Consider the following 22,402-nt stretch of genomic DNA (forward strand, 5'->3'; position numbering starts at 1 on the left):
CCAACCTGGCCTTGAGCACGGCCAGGGATGGGGCAGCCACAGCTTCTCTGGGCACCCTGTGCCAGCGCCTCAGCACCCTCACAGGGAAGAACTTCTTCCTTAGATCTAACCTGAACTTCCCCTGTTTCAGTCTGAACCCATCACCCCTTGTCCTATCACTCCAGTCCCTGATGAAGACTGCCTCCCCAGCATCCCTATAGGCCCCCTTCAGACACTGGAAGCTGCTCTGAGGTCTCCACGCAGCTTCTCTTCTCCAGGCTCAGCAGCCCCAATGTTCTCAGCCTGGCTCCATACAGGAGCTGCTCCAGCCCCTGATCATCCTCGTGGTCTCCTCTGGACTTGGTCCAACAGCTCCATGTCCTCCTTATGTTGAGGACACCAGAGCTGCACACAGTGCTTCAAGCAGGGTCTCAGGAGAGCATGATACAAATGCGATGTGCCCAAGGATATTGCTGACAACCAAAGTGAGAGCTGCCATGGGGGATGTAGTAGGAAGCATCAGCACCAGCTGATGGTGGACCTGGAGAGCAGGAGTCTGACAGAGGTGATGGTGGAGAAGGGCTGGCTTGCCCCTGTGAATGAGGTACTGTTTGTTCAGCCATGTATGATCTGTGTTGCTCATAACCTTTCAGTCGCCAGCTCTCAAACCAGCTCCTCTAAAAGGTCCAGAGCTCAGGGGCTCTTACAAAGTGAATGAAAAAGGGGGAAAACCACATTAGTTTTTGTGTGTCACTCAAGTATGGGCTGGAAGAAGGAGTTTCCCTGCATGAGAATTGGGGAGGTCCAAATACTCTCTTCTCTTGCTGGGCCACAAAGTCAAATGTACTGAAACTTCCCAAACTGAAATACTATGGGAAAAATCAAGTTGAGATCAACACAAGTTTGCTTTGCCAGTCTTAATGGCTTTACTTTTGGTGCTTGATCAGCTTTTAGAAGTAACATCTTAAAATTTGACACTAGAATTTTTAATGGGATATGAAGTTTTCTTATAAAAAAATGATTAAATCTTTACCTATTTCAACCACTTTGAATGAGAAAACCTTTCCCTGTAAAACCAAAACCTCACAAACTCCCTTGTTCTTGCCAGCACATTCCGGTAAGTTGGCTTTTCTTATTTAGAAAAGAAGCTGGGGGATTAGCTCCTGCAGGAGATAATGCCATGAAAATAAAGATCCAAGTGTGCCGTGTCTTAACCACTGATAAATCTGTTTTTACCTTGGAGACTATTGCTGTTCCAGGGAACCAGTCCCCTGCTTTGGGTTGGAAGGGACCTTAAAGCTCCTCCAGCCCCTGCCACGGGCAGGGACACCTTGCACTAGAGCAGCTTGCTCCAAGCCCCTGTGTCCAACCTGGCCTTGAGCACTGCCAGGGATGGGGCAGCCACAGCTTGTCTGGGCACCCTGTGCCAGCGCCTCAGCACCCTCACAGGGAAGAGCTTCTGCCTAAGAGCTCAGCTCAGTCTCCCCTCGGGCAGGTTCAAGCCATTCCCCTTGTGCTGCCCCTATTAAAGCTGGAGGCTTTAGGGGCAGTGGGGCAGGGTCCAGGAGAGCTGAGGGGTTTGATCCCTTTTAGACCTCCCAGATCTCCTCCCTGCACCCAGCATTAAACAGAAAGGCACAAACGCAGTTTCTACCTCCCTGAACAATGTTTAGTGGCAATGGTACCAATCAGCACTCCCCCAAATGGCTGTGATGAGTTCAGCTGGTAGAATATTGCTGTGAAAGACAAAACTCAGGAGTAACACCCCGAAAACACAGCACACGTTAAAAAGACAGCTTAAAGCACAGGAAACCCAGCGTGTGAGAGCAGGCAGGCACCTCCACAGCCGGGTGTGTCACCAGGTTAACACCACCAGGCTGGGAGCACAGCGTTCAAATACAACTTCCCTCCGTGTCGCCCTCGGAGAGCGGTGTTCCCGCGATGCTCCACCAGCTTTCCCTCTCTCCTCTCCTTTCCAGCCCGCTCCTAGCTCGCTCCATGGCGGAGCGGAGGTGATGGATGGACGGACGGACATCCCTCGGCTGGATCCGCATCCATCGCTAATCCGCGCCTGCCTCCCCTTGGACAGGCCTGGCCACTTCCTTTCCCAACAATGCTCGGGTTTATCCCCCTTCTCCCGGGTTTGTTTGCTTTCCATAAAGCTGATTCAGCCTTAGAGCCCAGCGGGTTGTCCCGGCCGGCGGCGGCGTTCCGCATCCTGCCCCCAGCGCTGGGAATGAACCGGGATGAACCGGGATGGGAATGCTCCGGTGCGAGCCCCCATTTGTCATGTCTTAAATGGGGGGGGGGGCTTTTCCTATCGGTGCCCGGCCTTTGGAATGCGAGGCAGGGTGGACAACGGGAGCTGCTGGCACCAGGGCTGTGCTTCACGAGCGATACCCAAACACCATCAGCCCCATAGAGCGAGGCTGAGACCCTGGGGGGATCTGTGGGGGTCTCCGAGGTGGGGGGGTGCTGGCTGCCCCCGCACCCTCCCCTGTGGGATGAGGGGGGTGGCTGTGGAGATGGGGACAGGAGAGAGGGGGAAAAGCTGGGGGAGGAGTACATGGTGCCCCCCCTCTATGGGGACACCCTGGGGGGGGGGGCAGATGAGCCACTGACCCCATGGCACACCCTCTCTGCCCCCCCCCTCCAGCCTCTGTAACCCCCGCACGCTCCTGCTCCCCCCAGGCCCATGTGACCCCCCCTCAGGCTCCTTGCCCCCCCCAACCTGCCCGACCCCCCCCAAACCTCCTGTCCCCGCCCACTCCTATGTGACCCCGCCCCGGCCTTTTAGCCCCCCAAGACCTGCCCTGACCCCCCCAGGCCTCCTGCCCCCCACCCCTATGTGACCCCCCCACAGACCCGCCTTGGCCCCTCCCGTCCCTGTCCCCCCATCCCAGTGCAGGCCCCGCCCCTCCTTAGGCCCCGCCCCTTGACCTGCCCCCGCCCCCTCCCCGCGCTGACCTGCCCTCCCCGCCGTGCAAATCTCGCGAGACGCCGCGCGCTTTCACTAGTGCGTGTGTGTGTGTGTCCGTGTATTCACCAATCGAGCCGGGCCGGGCCGGGCCCTCAGCGCCGCGGGGAGGGGAGGGGGGGAAACACCGGCCCCGGCCCCGGCACCTGCCCGCAGCCCCCACACACCGCCCCGCGCCCTCCCCACCTGACCCCGGCACCGCCGCCGCCCGCCGAGCCCTCCCCCCGGGCCTTTGTCCTGCCGCGAGGCCTTGCGGCTGCCCCCGGCCTGCGCGCACCCCGGCCGGGCGAGGTTCCTTACGCGAGGCCGGGGATCCGCGGCCTATCCATCCCTTTTCCACCCCCCATCTCCATACCCGCCCCGTCTCCCTTCCCCGCCCCGGAGCCGGCGAGGGGCGAGCCCCCACCTTCCCCCCCTCCTGCTGCCGCAGCCCCCCCATCCCCTCCGCCCTTCTCCCCCGCGTGGAGCCCGGGTGCCCGCAGCGGCGGCGGCGTCTGGCTCAGGAGAGGCCGCGGAGCCGCCCCTGGCCTCCCCCTCCCGCCCGTGCCGCCGCTGCTGCCGCCGCAGCAGGTTCCCTCCCTCCCTCCTCCTCCTCCTCCTCCTCCTGCTCCTGCCCCCGGCGGCGGCGGGATCCGAGCGGTGCCCGGGGAGCGCTCGGCCCGGGCAGGAGGGGAGAGGAGCAGCAGTAGAGGCGGCAGCGCCAGGTGAGACAGCCCCGGGGCGACGGGGGAAGCGCGGGGACCCCCCTTCGCCTCCCGCCCTGGTGCCGAGCCCGAGGCCGCCCTGGGGGCGGCGAGGCCGGGGCGGAGGGGGGGGTGGCGGTGGGTGGGTCGGGGGAAGCCGGCAGCGACCCTGGGCCGCGGGGGCCGCGGGGGGCGGAGGCTGAGAAGCGCTCCCCGGCGGTGGCTGCGGCGGGGCCGGGCCGGGGTCACGGCGGAAGGGCCCGAGGCCTGTGCCCCGAGGCGGCGGGAGCGAGGCCTGGGCCGCGGGTGGCCGCCTCGCCGGGGCACGGCTCAGAGCAGGCCCCGAAGGCTCCAAGCGCGGCCCGGCCCTGCGGGCGGGGGGTAAGAGCGGGGTGGGGGCGATGGGGGGGCCCGGCCTGGGAGCCTTGGGGCGGCGGGGGAGGTGAAGGGGCTGGGCACGGCCTGTGGATCCCCGGCCTGGGAGTTGAGGCGGTGCTGCCGGCGGTGCCGGGGAGGAGGAGGAGGAGGAGGCAGGCCGAGGCGGTGCAGCAGCTGGCAGCGGGGCAAGGCTGCTCACTCACCGGCTGGTGTGCAAACGCCTGCCTCTTGTTCCCCGTAGTGGGGAAGGGAGCCTGGGACAGAGGAGCCGGGGAGGGCAGGGAGAGGGGGCTCGGGGCAGCCCCCAAAGGGGAGCTCGGCCCTTTGGAACTTGTGGCAGCCCCTTCCCCAGACCAGCATCGCAGCGATGGGATGTGATTCCCTCCTGGATGGTTGCCCTCTGTAATGGGGGAAAGACCTAGGAGCACTTTAACATCTTTGCGTTCATGGCTCGTCTGTCATTTTCCTCGGTGCACAGATTTCCTGTTTTGAAAACTAGGCTGCTGGCTTTGATGGGGTTTTAAAGCCCAGATTACAATTACGTTTCTCTAATAACCACATTTGGTATCCCATTAGTTTGGGAGGCTTGTTGCTGGTTTGGGGGAGCAGTTGTAAATGCCCCCTGGGATGGATTCACTTTGCCCTCCTAGAACTTACATCTGCAGGGTTTGGAGGAAACGGCAGGGACAAAATGGACAGTTAATAAAAGGAACAGTTGTACACTGCCTATTCTAGGGGGCACTTGCTGCCCTTCAAGAACTTTCCTCATCGCCTCTGCTCTTTATGCAGAAAATCTTTATCTTCTCTTTCCTTTTTTCCTCCCTATTTTTTTTTTTCCTTACCTTAGTCCAGAAAATGAAACTGGAACAGACATTTCTGGAAATGAACTTGATTGGTGCAGTTGGGAAGATGTGATTCACAGTTATAATGAACATTGAAATTTGGCCCATTTTTTATTCACGGTTCAGGCTTGGATTTGTACATTTCTTCATTTTTAACCTGTTTATACTGATTAAGGGTTTTTTTTTACAACCCTTCAAATAATGGCATTTCTTGTGTTGGATTGCCAAGAGGTACCCCAGGTACATGTAGTATATAGGAGCAGCTGGTTCACTAAAGGTGTCTGATGCTTTGCTCTAAAAGCTTTAAACAAGCCTTGTTTTCTTCTAATCCCTTTCTGTGTTTGGAAGAACTGGAGCTGTTGGTGAAATGTGGAGTTCAGGAAGCTCTAGGATTTCCAGGATTGGCCAAAAATAAATGATGGGGTAACGAGCGCTGCTTCATTTTTTGCCCTCCTCGTCATGCAGCATGGATGAAGAGCTCTGAAGGTTTTAGTCCTAAGACTCTGGTCCCATGTTTTCCTTTTAATAAAGCATCCAGTGGGAGAAACACAGCATAATTGGTTTCTTGGATGTAGAGATCTTGAAATGGCTGGTACAACAGATAGGAGAGGAGGCTCTCCAGCATGGTTACGGTTTAAATACAGTAACATGGTGGAAAAGTCATGTTATTATTGCACAGTAACCTTGCTTTTCTCTGGCAAGAGAAATGCTTTCTACGTGGTTGTGCTGCAGAACAGGCAGTCTTGAGCCTCCTCAGTGGCACAGAATATTAAATCTCTCTCCTTTCCTTGCATTGCATAATCTGAATGTTGTTCTCCCGTAGCAGCAGAAATGATGGAAGAATTGCATAGCCTGGACCCACGAAGGCAGGAACTACTGGAGGCCAGGTTCACTGGAGTCGGGGTTGCTAAGGTGAGTGTAAGTATCTCTGGTTATGGGCATGACTGCTTGTCCATCCTGCGCTGCACTGTGGTGCTTTAATCTACACTGATAGTTTTGCTTTGCTAGCAGAATGTTTTATAGTAGTAGTTGTGTTTTGACCGCTAACTTGCTTGAAGTATGTTGAAGAGGAACGAAAATGGGATCTCTATGAGCAGACGTTTTACTATACAGAAGATTTTGGGTTCTAATTCAGTTCTTAGGAGTTGCTCCATCTTAAGACAGTGTGTACACCCGCCCCAAAAAAACCCTGTGGCAACTTTGTCTGTGGAAGTGGGAACCTCATCTGTCTCCTCCTTTCTCAAAGGCGGCACTCTAGAGCTGAATTTGGCCACTTGTTAGGTACAGTTTCAAGTGCACTGTGTTGGATACACCATGTAACCAGACATAATATATCCAGGAATTTGTTCAGTTCTTTGTGGGTGCAGTGGGCTAAAGTTGTGTACTTGGTCTCATAGAACACATACACAACAAAGGACTTGACGGTGAGCTCTTCTGTCTCTGTGACCCACAACCTGCTAGTAAAATCCCATCTTTGTCCTCACATACAACTTCCTAATTGTTCAGCAGCTGCCTTTCTTGGTTGAGGCACTTAACAACAACACAGTGTGGTTGCTTGATATATTATTGATTAATAATTAGCTGTTATTTCTCCAGATGTTGTTGGTAGCATTAATTGATAGTCTCTGAGCAATGAAATGGTGGCAGAACTCATCATAAACTAGGTCAGTGATAAGGAGTTGACTTTTGAGGAAGATCCTGAGTTTTGGGCAATATCAAGGTCGATGGTGAAACACTATATCCCTGAGAGACGATATTCAGAAACCTCTTAGAATTATTTGGAGAAGGAACTTTGTAGATGGAAAGCAAATCAGAACTTGAAAAAGGGTTTTGTTTGAGTTCGTACTTCTCTTTCTGCACTTCAGGCAGGACTCAAACAAGGTTAAGGCTTGGAATGAAGTGTAAGTAAAATGCTCAGCTGTACAAGGTAGTGTAGGAAGGAAGGTTAACCCTACAAGTTGTTAAGAGGTAACAATTTCAGTTACTGGGGTAAGGGGGAGGGTGATCTTTTCCCCTACTCTTAAGCCTTTAATCTTAAGGCTTTTACTAGCGTAAAAGTTTATGGTATGTAATGTATTTATGATCTTGAAAGACATGTTTTACACAACATTACCACTTTTAATGTACTTTTTCATCAGTTCCTTGTCTCTTCCCCCCCATGTATGTCACTTTAACACCCTTAGCTGTACCAGTATAGATAAAGCCAAACAACTTTCTAGGTTAGTTGAAACTTAAGCATAGATGCTGTTGTTGCTTTAAAACAGTGCCAACATACTCAGCACTCACAAAGAATTTTAGCAACTATTCCTTTTAAAGGAATAACCTTTAAAAGATACAGGAAAGCAAGTCTTAATTATGTTTTCAATATGTTTGGAGCAGAAAGTACATGCCCTTTCTGTGTATGGATGAATATTAAAAACTCATTTTTGTTTCTAAGGCATAGCCAAGCAAAAAAGCCTCATTTCTTGGAGGCTTCACTTTGAGCAAAGCTGTTCTGTTACTGAGTTCTATTTTTACCTGTTGTTATGCAGTATAGTGTTTTACTTTGTACTAGTCAGTAAACTGTTAAAGCACATTACACTTACTTCAGACAATTTCTATTTATTTACTTGCATACTTGGTAATTTGCAATAGATCAGCCAACCATTAATATTACATAATTAGCATGACTCTACTATGTTGCAGCAAATCTTGGTTGCAATATTAATCTCAGATACTACATTCCCTCCCAGGTTGGTGCTTCAAATTCCCTCCCTACCCCCCCAAGTCTCCGTCCGTCATGCTCCGCACTGGCATTGGTAGGTCATTGTCTTAAAGGGAATATATTGGGAAAGCTGTGATACAATTTGTATGATTCAACTAAGATTTTTAGCTCTCTCCAATGAAATGTTTAAGGGAAAGCTACGTAGAGTAAGGCAGTGCCATCTAGTGGGACCGGGCCTGGCACATCCTCCTGGGATAGAAGGTATTCTGTTGCTGTTTATTGCATAAAAGGAAGAAATGTCATCTTAGATGCTCTCCTATTGGGTGAAGGCAGCAGGCAGTTGTAACTGAGCTTCCTGCCTTCCACTGACTGGGTGGATCAGTGTGTTTGGTTAGGTTTCTTTAGTGCTTAAAAACACAGGCTGTATTTTGGACCTGCATAAAACTAACGTGCTAGTTTACAATCGTAATACAACTGTAGCTTTAAAGCCCACTTTATAAACATAATTACAGGTGTTTCTGAGAAATGAATGAGACTGAGCTCATCTAGAATAAATTTTTAGATTGGAAACTATTAAAAAGCTGGAGAGCGATGGGATTCTGGAAGAGCTTTTCCAGTAACAGTAGCAGAGGACAGAAACCTAAACTACTTTAGAAACGGCTGTGCTGTGTCACCTCTTATGGTAGCTGAAGGCACAACCCAAAGACTGAGGTCGTTTGCAATCCCCAGTGCCTCAAAGTGCTGGTGCAATTCTGTGATGAATTATCTTCCTTAGGAGCTGGAAAAGATATTTCTCTAGAAGCTTGGAGTTAATGCATGGAATCAAATTTATGAGCAAGGAATGTTTCTAGGCAACTGCTAGACTCATGTGGTTCATCCAGGTCACTAAATAGCTTCAAAAAGCCAGTGATGCTTTAGATGTCTATTCTTGCCATATGGTAAAGTGCCATTCTTCCTCAAATTTGCAAAGCAAGTCCTTGAATCGACATGTGACTCTCTGACACCTACCAGTATTTCTGCTTATTTAGCTCCTGTTTCTGTTTACTTACTTGGGGAAATCTAAGTGCATTCACTTGAGGTTATTCTGACTAGCCATACCAGACATCTTCCTTGGGTCAGTAGGTACAGAACACAACACACACAACACGTAGTTTGTTTCTCTAGATAATATTGTTTAATTTGGTCTGTTCTTATCTTCTGCCTCCCTTCCCCCCGTTTGGGTGCTGCCTTTACAGTATCAGGTGGGTTAACTCCAAAGGGGTTTTGTCATTTCCTCAGGCTTTTTTGTGGATAAGAATTGGAACAGGTAATTTGTGATGGGTGACTCTGTGTTTGCATGTGGCTTGTCTCAGGCTTAACCAGGGTGGATCATCACAAAAGCACATCTATCTTTTACAAGTGTGGTCTGTAAAAGATCTCTAAATTAAGTTGTGTTATTATAGCTAAACTGAAAAGGCTGAAGTATTTCTAGAGAGTAACCTTTGTCATGCTGTAGGAACCATGTTGATCTCCATTCAGATGACCGTGCTAGAACTGAAGAAGCATTGGTCTTGGTGGTAGCTAATCCTCCCTTTCCTCCTTTGAGGTATTGTAAAGGGGGAAATGAAAATAACTTGAAGAGCGTCACTTATGTTGCAGAGCATCTGCCTCTAAAAAAGAGCTGCGTTTATCTGTATTATTTTGGGGTTTACCATTTCTCTCACTCTAGCAGCCTGGCTCAGCTCAGTAACTACCACTTGTGGGGTCTACTTAGCAACACTTTTAGCAGCAAATTTACCGAGTTGAGAAGTCATGTTGAATCATTATGTCTTCCTTGGAGGAAAGTGGTGCTGCAATGGCCATGGTCTTTCGTAGGTGTCCCTTGCCATCAGAGCTAGTTAGTGAGAGTTCTGAAACTGAGGTTTGAATTGATCAGCCACCCCAGAATGTGCCTGGACTTTATGCCAGATACTTGAAAATTGCTTGGATGCTTCCGTGTGCAACATTACTTCTTTCAAATGTGCTCTCTGGCTGCTAGAGCCCAGACATAGTTGCCAGGTCTCAGCTCTGTTTCTGCCCCTGAACTGAGGCTTGGGGTGAATTGTGTGACCCTCCAGTTCAGTTTGCCATCGGTAAAGTAAAATACTGTTTTTCAAGTTGAGAGAACTCTTGAGATGTGATGGAAGCCAAGTAAATCCTGTTGCAAATCTGCTTACCCATCTGATACAGTGGAGGTTACCTGTGAACATCTGAGAGCAGATTAACTCCTCACGGCAAAAAGCCCTGCGTGACTTGGGGGGTTTGTTATTGGCTATACCACTGAGCTTTTCTGAAAGCCCAGTTAAGCAGCAGGCTGTAATTCTCATACTCACATGATGCTTGAATAAGAGTATGTCAATTAAACCTGTCTTACACAGTAGCCCTGAACCAGAGTGAGTGGGAAACCATTTCGCTTTGGTGTAAGCCTGTGTGGAGTGAGCACTAACTTTTAGTGGAACTAAGGATTGCCTTTTTCCCTTTGAAATCTCTTGATTTGCTACAGACTTCAGAAGAACTCAGGTTACCTTGGCGTGAGGTAATGAAGCATGTCTCTGCCATTTAGTTAGCAAGAGGATTTTGCAATGCATGTTGCTGTAAGTCCATGTTGGAGATTCTGGCTAGGCAGCTTGAATTCCTAGAGCTCCCTTTCAATCCAGGGAGTTGGAGAGCACAAAATGGAGACTGCCCAACAGAAGAGTTGCTGACAGGCCTGAAGGATCATTTTGGGAGCTTGGAGAGGCTGAGGGAATGCACAAGTCATGCAAGGCAGTAGATAGATAGGCTTGAACAGGAGATGGGTAAGAGCAGGCTGTGTCAGGCTGGCTTTTCTATGGGAGATCCAATTTGAGCTATTATCAGACTTGGTTGTTCCTATTGAGACTTCAGTCATTGTGCCTCATTTGTGGCCTTTCCAGGGCTCTTGCAAAGGGAGAAATGACTAACCAGCTCTTGTGAGTGGACAGATTCTAAATACTTGCCTTTGAGTAGGAGTCTTGAAAGCGCCTGCTGCTGCTGCATCCACTTCTCGACATGGAGGGTTTGTTGTGCATAGGTAGGTCACGGACTTAGAAGCAGCAGTTGATAGGTGAATCACAAGGGAAAAGAGCATGCCTGCTTATCTCAGAAAGAAATTCCTTGCGGAGGAGGAAGTGTGTGCTGTTCTTGTGCTTGTCATTTGGGTAAACACTATAGAAACTATTAGCTGCTTCCAGATGACCCACGTATTCTGCATTTTTTGCTGAGCCCCATCACCGATTCTCTTGACAGGGTACAGTGGATGAGTGGGCTGGAAGTGATAGCAGAGAAGTACAGTATTATCCCCAAGTAGACGGTGCTAGAAAAGCCAGATGCCAGTGCAGATGACTTCTTCTGGAACAAAATTCATAAGCCCTTTCCTGTGTAAACTATTGCATGTTTATTATTCCTAACTGCTGCCTCCCTGGCACTATTCTGATGGTGTTCTGTATTCTTTGCCATTGCTTACATATCATTTTTTCCCCAAATTCAGGTTCATTCCTTTAATTCCTTTTGTGTCATGACCACTTTAAATGGGATGCTAAATTAAGGCCTGCACATTTATCCAATGTCAGTTGCTGAGTTAAATATAAACAGTCAGGAATGATAAAACATCAATTTGAAGGGGTTTTTTTTTATACACATGCTCACTGGCTGTTAGTTGAGGGGGAGATACTCAGATGGATGTTTTCTCATATCCATTGTCTAAACCTGTTGCTATAAGCAGTTGATAACGTGAGAAACTAGGAACCTAGCTGGCTTATCAGGAAAACTTGCCTTGCCTTCCCCTTGCATAACTGTAGGAGAAGAGAGGTGCACCTGAGAACTAGACCATGCTCCTTAAAGATCCTGGGTATTGCATCTTTACTGCATGTTCTGCTGAACAGTATTTCTGTAGCCAGATCACCTCAAAACAAGACCTTTTTTTGCCAACTTTGACATGAACAAGATGCTTCAGCTCCTTGGGTGTAAGAGAAGTCTAATACTGTGAGAAAAGCATCAGTGCAAGGCCCTCTAAAAAGTAATCGAGGGAAAGGAAAGCTCATGCAGTGGAAATGAGTCAAAACATGTCTACAAAGAATTAATTCTGCGTTTATGCACAATATCAATACACATGACTGTGACCTTGCTGGATACTTGTAGACAACTGAAAAGCTGTTCTTTCCTGGTTCTATAACAGAGCAGTTAGCTCCTTTTCACCCTTTCGACTACTGCATTGAGGTCGATTTTGTGATGTTAGTGTCTAGAGGAAGTTTGAAGTAAAGGGAAAATAGGTTTCTTTGATCTTCCAGGATCTGTGATCAGAACTGAACTGCTCTTTTGTTGATGTGAAAAATGGGATTGATTCCAACTGCTGGAGCTGGAGGTTTCCCACGCAGGATAGTCAGTACAGGTAGTTGTGGTACTGGAAGTAAGAAGACAGAGTGGATTTTGTATTGGGCATTTTGCCAGCTGCTTGCATTCCAGAACTTTACATTCAGATGCAAAATTAGTGGATTTTTTTTTGGTACTAGAGAGGATAAACTTGGATTCCTAACTATAAATGACTTCATCAGTTTATCTCTTCAGGTGACCCTAGAATACAGCTCCATTGCTGAGATATTGGCCCTTCGTAAGCCACTGATGTATCCTGCCAACCACAGTGTTCCTGAAAAGCTCCAATGTGGCATTTTGGGAGCAGCTGTTCCTGTCATTTGCTATCCATGTGTAACATGGAGGCAGTTGGGTTTAAGCAAATGTGGGAACAACTTTCACTTTAATCTTCAACATGTCAGAACCTCAGCCTGTCCATCTGAGACCAGCAAATGCTCCTGCACCTAATAAAACTTTCACGCCTGCACAGAAGGTTGATGTCTAGGACATACTGCTCAGGTCTGAGTTCATGAGAGGAACTGAAGGAATTTAGAGGACAGCATTTGTGCAGTTTATAAACCAGCTTTTTACATGGGTGAAAAGATTAACTTTCTGTTGCTGTTTGCCATAAGATATTTGTTACTCTCTTTTTATCAATGAGGCCTTCGTGTGGTTGTCGCTAAGCTTAGTGTTGACACTGCTGATAAGTCATGTTGGCCGAGGAATAAATCCCTGAATAACCCAGAGTTCATAGAATCCCATACTGGTTTGGGTTGAAGGAACCTTCAAGCTCATCCAGTTCCAACCCCTGCCACGGGCAGGGACCCCTTCCACTGGAGCAGCTTGCTCCAAGCCCCTGTGTCCAACCTGGCCTTGAACACTGCCAGGGATGGGGCAGCCACAGCTTCTCTGGGCACCCTGTGCCAGCGCCTCAGCACCCTCACAGGGAAGAGCTTCTGCCTAAGAGCTCAGCTCAGTCTCCCCTCTGGCAGGTTCAAGCCATTCCCCTTGTCCTGTCCCTACAGGCCCTTGTCCCAAGCCCCTCTCCAGCTTTGCTGCAGCCCCTTTAGGCACTGGGAGCTGCTCTAAGGTCTCCCCTTAAGGAGCCTTCTCTTCTCCTTGAACAAGCCTGGAGTTGTACCAGTCATGTTGGGTAGTGGGGAGCTTGCTTCTTTGTTGAAGAGATGAAGTAAAATATCTTTCTGGTCTTGAGCTCTTTGTGCGCTGAGTTGAAGGGGTAAGAGATGGCTTAAAGAGTATAAATCTGCAGTGTTTCTGAGAGTTTGTTGCTTTTAAAATGGAATCCTAAATGTGGAGCTTCTTGAGTTATTCAGGTGGTGGTTGGTTGTTGGTTTGTTTGGGTTTTGTTTGAGTTTGGTTTGGGTTTTTTTCTGTTGAAGCAGCTAAGCATGTCCTTTTAGGAGAAACAAATGTGGTAGTTAACAGTCACAGTGTCCTGCAGGAGGTAAACAGGACTGTTCCTTCCTGTGGATGCCTGCTTGGAAATTCAGATTAGTAACAGCTAGCTTGTGTCACAAGTGTAATTTGGTGGTGGTGCTTGTGGGATTGAAGAACTGCTCCCCTCACAAGTAATCCCTGGGATTTCTCTGTGGTGTTAAGGCCTCTCCCCACCCCTGCCGTAAGTTTTCTACTTCAGTATATGATGATAAAGTGGCTTTGCCTTCAGGAAAGGTTGACTGGTGGGAAGTGGTAACCACAAAAGTAAGAATGCAAAAAATAGACTGATTTTTTGGGGAAAGATGCTCACAAATCCTTAATGAAGAGGTAGCTTTATTGTGTCACTATTCCAGGAGTAATTGTGTATCTTGTTTTTCTATCTTTGTCAAATTCCTCTGGATTTCTTAAGTTAGATCTGTAGGAGGCCACTTTTGTGTCAGAGCACTAGGCTAAGACATGGTGACTTTGCATGATTCACTTTTCTTTCCTTTTAAGACCGGTTTTGATGCAGATCTTAAATAATCTTCAGACTGCTTGGATATGTAGAAATGCGGATGTGTATCTAGTAGAGCCTGTGAAGATGCAGGCAGATGCTTGTAGGTACCTGGATGCTACATTGGTAAATCTCTTCCAACCTCTTGAATTTGCACTTTAGCCTCGTAGGAGCAGCTGTGTAGGTGTTGGCAGGTCAGCCACAGGTCCATAACATAGCCTAGTGGGAAGGATTGTCTATGGGTTCACTTGTTCACTTTCCTAGTATTAAAGAAAGCATCAAAATTACGCATTGAAAGAAAAATCAGTGGCACTGCCAGCATCTGATAACAGTAATAGCTGCTTTGCCAGATGGAAGATGCCTCTGAATTCTTAGCCCAGGTTCAAGCAGATGCTTGCCTGAAGAGCTGGGCTTGGAACTACCACTCCTCAGCAAATCACAAGCTTTGTTTCTCCAACCAGTTGTCTTAGACTGCCATGAATACTGCCTTAGCTCTTTTGTGGACGTCATTAAATTGAGCAGTTGGGATAGAAATTGATACAGAAATATCATTGCAAAGGCTGGATCTGTATACAGAGAAGAGTCTGTCCAACTTGCAGTCCAGCCTCTGTCTTGCTCCAGACAGCTGCTGAAGTTTTTAGTGCTGCCCCATCCTGTGTCTAGGTACTTACCAGTGTTACTCCTGTATCCATATGATTTAGAGCAGTGTAGTTAGCACAGAGATGCAGTGTTTGATAGGACATAATCTGCCTTGTGTCGAAGTTGTTTCTAACAGTCTTTGCTTGTTTTTCACTAGGGTCCATTAAATAGTGAATCTTCCAACCAGAGCTTGTGCAGCGTGGGTTCTCTGAGTGATAAAGAATTGGAGGTAAGCAGGCACAAACCCTCATGGTAATCGGGCTTAAGGTGGAGATGATTGAACTCAAAACCTAGAAGGAATTGTGTGATAGTGAGTGACAGTATTCCTCCTTTGGGGTGTAGAAGGGACTAGTGGAAGTATTTAGTCTGGATCTTACCCCTCCAATCTTTGGGCCACACTATGAAATGGTTCTTGAAGCTCACCACAGATTTTACCCAACCCCGATAACACAGCATTTGTAAAGCTCAGCTTAGGAAATTGTTTTCAGCTGTGTTGTGATTTGCTTGCTGGCTTTGGATATGCTTTGGGCCAAATCAAAACCCAGAGAGCATTAATGGAAAAATTTGCCTTACCTATCAAATATGTGAAGTTGCTGAAGTCTGGACTAAGAGGAGAGCATTTTTATGAATCGCTCTCTGTAAGTGTGGGGAGGTGAAAATTTATGCTTTGTCTCTGTTTAAGCTCACTGCTTGAGGATTAACTGCTTTGAAACGCTTGCTAAAGCAGCAAACTCAGTTGTAGAGTTACGCTTTTACTTCGTAATTCCACATTAATAAAGCAAAATCTCAACTTCAAATACATTTAACGAACTTTCTGCATTGTTATCAGGTAAGTTTGGGGTCATATTTCCCTTTATTACATGGCAGTACTGGTATGAGGTGTCTGGTGAAGCTAAGTCTTTTAAGAACGCAATATGTTAAAATCCTTGCAAGTAAGTATAGTTAATAGTGGAAAACTGAGTATTTGTTCTTCTTTTACTTGGGGTTTTTTATGCACGTCTGTGGAGTGATTTGAACTGACCGAGCTGACATAATCAAATTTCCCATTCCTTGTTTTTTCAGGCTGTAAGAGATAATTTTGTGTGTAATTTTTTGTTATGTAAGTACTTGAATGGAAAACACAACTTAAAATGAATCTCATTAATATGCTCACAGCTCCATGGAGGCTGTAATGGAGCCTGTGGTGTTAAGAGTCACGCCAACGCTGTTCAGGAGTTGCTCTTCACTATGCAGTGAGGAGGCTATGTCACCTCCTTTTACACATACAGGAGCTGGTACAGCAGGTTTCTAGATAGCTATGGAGTTTTTAGTCCCCTCATTCTTGCAGACATGATAGCCACCTTTGAACAGCCCCTTCATCCTCTTACCAAAGCAGTGACATGTCACTGACTGCCCAGCTGCTAACATGGAGATGTAGATGTCCAGCAGCCAGGTTGAGATTCTGGCTGTGTCAGCTTTATCCTTTTTGTCCTGCTAAAGGAGGTAGATTGATCTCTGTGCTTCCTGTGTGCAAGTCTTTTGGCAGAGATCTTTAAACAGGGTACTTTAGACTTTGGTTTCCAAAGAGCATGAAAGTTAGGTTTACCACAAACTTTCTGGCCATAGTTTTCCCTCCCCCAGAGCTGTGTTTTGCACATTGTGGTTTTCTTCCTGCCCCCGGGCTATAGTTTAGTGGTAGCTGCAGTGATTGTAAAGCATACAGCTCAGAAATGATTAGGGACCCTTTGGGATAAGAGATGTTTTTATAATGACGTTGGTGATGGAAATGACAAGGTAATCTGTCTTTCCAAAAACCTCAGTGGGCTGCTTCTAGTGCAGCGCTTCCTAATGGTTTCAGCAGGTTTGGCCACATAAGTGACCCTGGTGATGGGGAAAGCACCATGGCAGGGTCTCCTCCACTCTCACATGCGCTATATATTGTGCATAAATAAATCACTGTCCACTGGTAAGCTGCTCCTTGCGTCTCTGGTTGCTCACAGAAATGGCAGATGCAGCTGACCCTTGGCTTTCATGGGAGCAGATGAGGAATAAACCAAAGGCCAGGTGAATTGCAGCTTTCTCCTGGTTTGGGGAGATGTGCCTTGTTTTGTGTATGGTCGCTGTCGTGCACCAGTGACAGGATAGTTTTTGTAACCATGTGCAAAGGGCCTTGGGAAGAAGCATTGGCTGTATTGAATTGCACCAGTAGACTGTGAGTAGCCACTGGACTGCAAATTTGGATGTCTATACTCAAACCTCCTTGTACTCAAACTCCTCTTGTACCAGTACTATGATCACCCTGAAATGGTTTACACAGGCTTTTTGTAAGTGTTTGAACTTGTTCCGAAGTAACTGGGCAGTAGAGGCTGGTTTGCTCAGCTGAAATAGAGAGAAACCTGATTAACCTCACTGTTCTCTCCCTTCTGCAGCACATGTATGAGAAGGTAGCAGCTATTTGAGAGCGGTTGTTTCTTTAAGTACCAGCAGTAGAAATAGAGGCACCAGAGAAATGAAATGGCCACGGGGGAGATGGAGCAGATGATTGTGTTTTGGCATTTTTTTTCTGTAAGTCTTGGAATAACTGCAGAAATGTTAATTTTGAAGTATTGTTTAACAGACTCCTGAGAAAAAACAGAATGACCAGCGGAATAGGAAAAGGAAAGCAGAAGCCTATGAGACCAGTCAAGGTAATTCACCCTCCTGACCCTGCCTGTAGGAGTCCGCAATGGTTGGTAATCTGTGCAGTCAGTGTCCAAGGAAACGAATGGCTCTTCTCAAGGGTGTGTCAGGCAGCTTGTTATAAACTACGCTATGATGGTGGAGTTTTCTTCTGGGAGCCTTGTTATTGCAGGAAATACGCAGCTTATTTGCACAAACTCTTGCATTTTCATGGACAGACTGCCCAAAGGCTTGATATGGCTTCTCTGAAGTGTTGGTTTGGTCCCACGTCGCTACATATACAACAGCCAGACTTAAATACAGGCTTTCTGCCTTGCTTTCTGAGGCTTATGCCTTCTTTGGTAGAGTAAGTCCTCACCACAACAAATAGAGAACAAACTGTGCTCAAGTTATAAAGCAGGAAGTGCTGCCTCAGAGTACTAGGAAAAACCCAGTGTGTCCAAGTTCAGGTTTTCTAGCAAATGGGCAGATCTCTATTTCTTTTCAACAAGAAAGTAACAAGGATTGTGTTGACTAAACTGCTTTGATAATATTATAATAAGGGAGAAGAGCTAAGTTTTAATGAGCTGGTGTTAAACCACCACTAATGAACTCTCTAGCTCTTATGGGAATGCTTGTGAGTGACCTAATATGCAGTAATGTGCCTGATGGCAAAGGGGTGGAAGTGTCCTTTGCCCTGTCCTTATCTAGAATGAAAGGCTGGAGAACCTACACAACTTTCAATGCCCCTTTAGTGTTTCCTAAGTACTTTAGCAAAGTGCAAATGCTGTTTGATTGGATTTGACATGGTTGGAACTGGGAGTTAATTGAATTGTCAACTGTAGACCCTCCCAACAACAGAACAAGAGCTGTAACCCTGGGGCAGTCTTTTGTTGTGCAGAAGCTTTTGTTGTGGAAGGTGTTGCCCCTTTTTACAGGGAAAGGAGTGTCAAAACATAGGAGTAGTTTTAACATGGCATCATAACTTCTGTTCTTACTATTACAACTCTTATTTTCATCCTTTGTTTTTCCTTTTAGGAAAAGGCACCCCTAGGGGACATAAAATTAGTGATTATTTTGAGGTAAGCATCTTTACATTGTCAGATGTCTGGTGACTTCTGTTACTGATCCCTCATTGGAGTTATTGATTGATGATGTTGACCTGATGTGCTCAAGTGCAATTAGATCGAGGACATGAGATTTCTGGGAGCTGATTTTTCAGACAGTTGATAAAGCAAATTTTTAACACATAAATACAGGTTTGAGGTTGATTTCCACTGAACCTGGATCTGGGATGAGGATATCTCTTGAGTATCCAAACCTATTCTGATAAGTGTCCAGTGCTGCAAAAGAGCCTGCCTGCAAAGTCCTGATTCAAGTAGGAAGTTGTTGTCAGGGTTCCCTCTCCAGAAAAGCTTGCCATGGGATGCTGGTACCACCTGGGAGATGGAAACCCTCCCAGACCAGTGATGAACATCCTGAAAATCACTGTTCTTTTTTTGATTGTGTAGCTTATGAAGCTTTTCTGGGTCTGCACAGCCAAAAACAATCTTAAGTTTGTTCTTTATTTTACTGACTAATCAGAAATCAAGTCCTTATTGGTGTTTACTGTATGGCTATAGTTTGTTGTAAGTTCGGTGCACAGTGTGGCGCAGGAACATAAGGATTTCTGTACTAACTAGACCAGCTGCCCACCTGCTTACTTGTCCTACCTTTAGTGGTGACTGGCACTGCTGCTTCAGTGGGGTGTACAGTTCTTACCACTCCTGTGGTGCACAGTTAGAAACAGGGAATGGGCTTCATAATTCTATACAGTAAATAATAGATCTGTAGCCAAGTGTGCAGGTTTATATATTTTTGTGTTAAAAATGTACTCGCTGCAAATACGAATGTTTGTCTGAAGCACTTCTACTGTTAGTTTCGAAAACAGTGCATGAAATGTGAAGGTTTTCCTCTTAGCTTCTATGCAGTTTGTTTTTATGAGTCCCTAGAGCCTATAAGGCTTCATTTTTAAGATTGATTCATCTGTCTGTTAAATTTGCTTCAGTATAGTATCTCTGTGTAATTACTGATGAACAAACCTGTTCCTTTGGCCAGTTTGCTGGGGGAAGTGGCCCTGGAACCAGCCCTGGTAGAAGCGTGCCTCCTGTTGCCAGGTCATCACCGCAGCATTCCTTATCCAACCCCTTGCCGGTAAGTGTCTCCCTGGGGACAGAGCTGGTGCCTTGGCACTGATTGGGTTGGTGGCTGCGCTTCAGACAGGTAATAAAGGTTCTGAATAGAAAAGAAGTGTCTCTGAAACTGGTTTCTGGCAGCAAAACCAGGTGTCTGAGACGCTTGTCCAGTTGTAACTGATATGAATAACTGAGCTTAAAGCATGCAAGATGAATGTTTTTAGCATGCAGATAGATCATTGTCAGTACTGAAAGGTGGAACACACATATTAGTTATCTTGTTTTCCATTGTAGCTCATGAGCTTCTTCATAGAGAGGATATTGAATGTTTGCATGGCACTAGTACAATGATACTCTGATCTAGATTGGACCCTTTGGGTATACGGAAAACCGTGCCTACCATAATTTCGTTGGGAATGTCTTTTACTTCTGTTTATGTACATGCGACTCATAAGGAGCCTTAGCAAAAGCTTGTAAAGAAATGTGTGTACATGCACATCTGTTGCTATTTTTTGTTACATAATCCCCTTTTGCTGTCACAGCATTTCTGCAAGGTCTGAATGTGAAGAAAGAACCAGGAGTTACAAGGCATTTTAGCACAGAGCAGCTAAAGACACTGCTTTCAGCTAGCAAAGCCATATTCAGAAGCTCTGGTGTCTGAGCTCTAGTTTTGACCATTGCCTGGGCCCCTCTTTAAGTCTCAGGATTTGAGGGTCCCAAACCCACAGAGCAGTGTGGGAAAGGTTGGTATTCCAAAACTCAAATGCAGAGTGTTTCCTGATTACACTGTTCTGCAGAGACCTTTGCACAGCTCATGAATTTGTGCTGAACTAAACCCCAACACTGGATGCTGTGCTCAGAATTCAGTGTGTTGCTAGATTTTGGAAGCTTTGTAATGCTGCTTTAAGGGAGAGCTTCATGTATGCTTCTAGATACTTATTATGTGTTTAAAAATTGAAACAGACCTCATTAATTGAACAGCCTTTCCTCCTATCTTGTATTAATTCACTAATACATCTCTCAAAAGAGAAGTTCATGAAAGAAATACCATCTCTGGATGTTGCAGATGTGTGAGGGATTAGGGACAGTGCTTTATTCCAGCAGGTGAGATACCCTCCAGGTGTTCATCATGGGACAGGTAGATTCCTTCCTCTGGTGTCCTACACTGTGTATGTATTGAGTAGGTAAAAGGTTGAACAGAGTATTTCTCATGTGGTGACTACTGATGTTGCAGTTAGTTTCAATTAGGCCAGGTCATGTCTCTCCTTATACAGATGCTCTGTGTTTCTTATCTTCTGTTCTTTACTCTTGCAGCTGACCCTGTAATATTTGCTTATTCATAAGGAACTATTATGTGTGTTTTCAAGATCCTGTTCTTACAAACTGAATAGAAATGGTTAAGCCCCCCAAAAGAGGGGGATGAGAGAAAGTTGGAGAAGATTGAGTATTTTACCCATTACAGGTGGCAGTATGGTTTAGGAAGAGAGCAGAGTGTTAAAATGTCTTTCACAAACCTCCTCCAAACCTGTGAGTTAATCTGTACAGGACTGGAAATTGTCCGCAATCAGAACTTGCAGAGGAATTGTAATGGCTTCAGGATGTTACTTCTTCTCTTCAAATCTCTTGACTGCTTTGAGTTGCCTTGCTTCTCCTTTGATCAGAAGAATGATCTGCAGGTCTTCAGACTCTTGCAAGGTCGCTCTCATATACAAACATTCTTTTGGGGGCAGAAAGCACGCTCTTGACATTTGAAATGTTAGGCAGAAAATATGCTTCAGGTTACACTTTAGGTTGTTAAGGAAACACTGAAGCCTGACCTGACTGTTTGCTTTCGATGTGGCATATGCCTGGCCCACAGTTACAGCTTGGAAAGACTTTGTTAGTACCCAGTTTTAGCAGTGATGGGCTGGCTTTTAAAGCAAGGGCAATGAGTCTGAGTGCTGTAATCAATGTAGCTCAGGTGATTCTTGTTCTTACTGAACCTGGTTCCTGTATCAGTTGAAAAATGAGTCTGCTGCAGAAGAAAGGAGCTGGCTTTTAAGAGATATAATGCATGCTTAAAAGATTTTTAGTGCTTTGCTGATCTTATAGGAGATTGGTCCCAGCTATAACGACAGAAATGAGCTTGCGGTGATGCCTAGGTCCTGAACGTGGTTACATTGCTGACATTTAGCAGTTCTGACTCAGTTTACTTCACTGGAATGAACCTATGGTGACACTGGCTGCTCTAAAATGAGTCCTTAAAAAGCATCCCCTAGTATAATTTTGAATGCATTGACCAAAATCCCAACGCACTAAGGTTGTTGGATCTACAACCTAGTTTGCTCCATTGGCTCTGAAACCCATGTATCTGCAAAGGAAGAAGGGGTGTTAACTGACAAGGAATTCTGTCCTGTGTGTTCATTTGTTCCTTTTGTTTTTTTCTTGTTATTCTTCATCATCTTTTTGATGTCTGCCATTGGAACAGTCACTCCAAGGAGTCATGTTTTGAGTTATCAGATCCTCACCACGCTGCCTGCCCATTCCTGAGCTGCTGCTTCGCTGACAACAGTTTTGGCAGAGTCAGAGAATTGGTTTTGGTTTGTTTCTTTTTTAAAGAGGAAAGGGGGCCAAAAAAAGAGTTCATTGTATTTTTCTTGCCTGTGTTACAGCGGCGAGTGGAGCAGCCGCTCTATGGGGTAGACGGCAGCACAGCAAAGGAACCGCAGGAGGAACACTCTGCTCTGCCAACGCTGATGTCGGTGATGCTGGCGAAGCAGCGGCTAGAGAATGAGCAGCTGGCACAGAGGGGAGGTGGCCTCTGTTTTACTTTTGTCTCGGTGAGCAGCTCTGAAAAGATTGGAATCCTGAGGGATGTTTCTAGTTAAGGGATGGGGAACTTGCAGCTTTTTCTGCTCAAAGGCAGTAGTTCAAGTGCAGCCTGGTATGTTGATGGCCACCATCATCTGGTAAGTTCATCTTCTTTGAGAAGAGTTCTAGGTCCCAGGCTTTGCTTGGTTAATAAATGAGTTTTAACTTAACTCAAGCTCTTATGTAGATCAAAATAATAGCG

The 22,402-nt window shown here is 46.6% G+C and overlaps 1 protein-coding gene across 13 annotated transcripts in view; it reads left to right on the plus strand.

Moving 5' to 3' along the window:
* Positions 1 to 3,534: 3,534 nt before the first annotated feature.
* TLK2 (tousled like kinase 2) overlaps positions 3,535 to 22,402 on the plus strand; it is a 42,438-nt gene continuing 23,570 nt past the window's right edge. For 2 of the 13 annotated variants that reach the window (XM_061365651.1, XM_061365653.1), the window contains exons 1-7: positions 3,535 to 3,660; positions 5,683 to 5,771; positions 7,592 to 7,657; positions 14,697 to 14,768; positions 17,136 to 17,205; positions 18,215 to 18,258; positions 19,274 to 19,369. In XM_061365651.1, coding sequence (XP_061221635.1) covers positions 5,691 to 5,771; positions 7,592 to 7,657; positions 14,697 to 14,768; positions 17,136 to 17,205; positions 18,215 to 18,258; positions 19,274 to 19,369 — 429 coding nt within the window. In that variant the 5' untranslated portion in view covers positions 3,535 to 3,660; positions 5,683 to 5,690. Of the gene's footprint in view, positions 3,661 to 3,864; positions 4,021 to 5,682; positions 5,772 to 7,591; positions 7,658 to 14,696; positions 14,769 to 17,135; positions 17,206 to 18,214; positions 18,259 to 19,273; positions 19,370 to 22,001; positions 22,170 to 22,402 lie in introns of those variants that run through there. The other 11 variants (XM_061365644.1, XM_061365645.1, XM_061365646.1 and 8 more) reach the window with 11 other exon arrangements.

The sequence above is a fragment of the Neopsephotus bourkii genome, unplaced genomic scaffold, assembly GCF_033783945.1.
Source record: "Neopsephotus bourkii isolate Nb327-2 ecotype Australia unplaced genomic scaffold, CSIRO-AGI_Nbou_v1 NB_1288, whole genome shotgun sequence".
In the NCBI taxonomy this organism is placed as follows: domain Eukaryota; kingdom Metazoa; phylum Chordata; class Aves; order Psittaciformes; family Psittacidae; genus Neopsephotus; species Neopsephotus bourkii.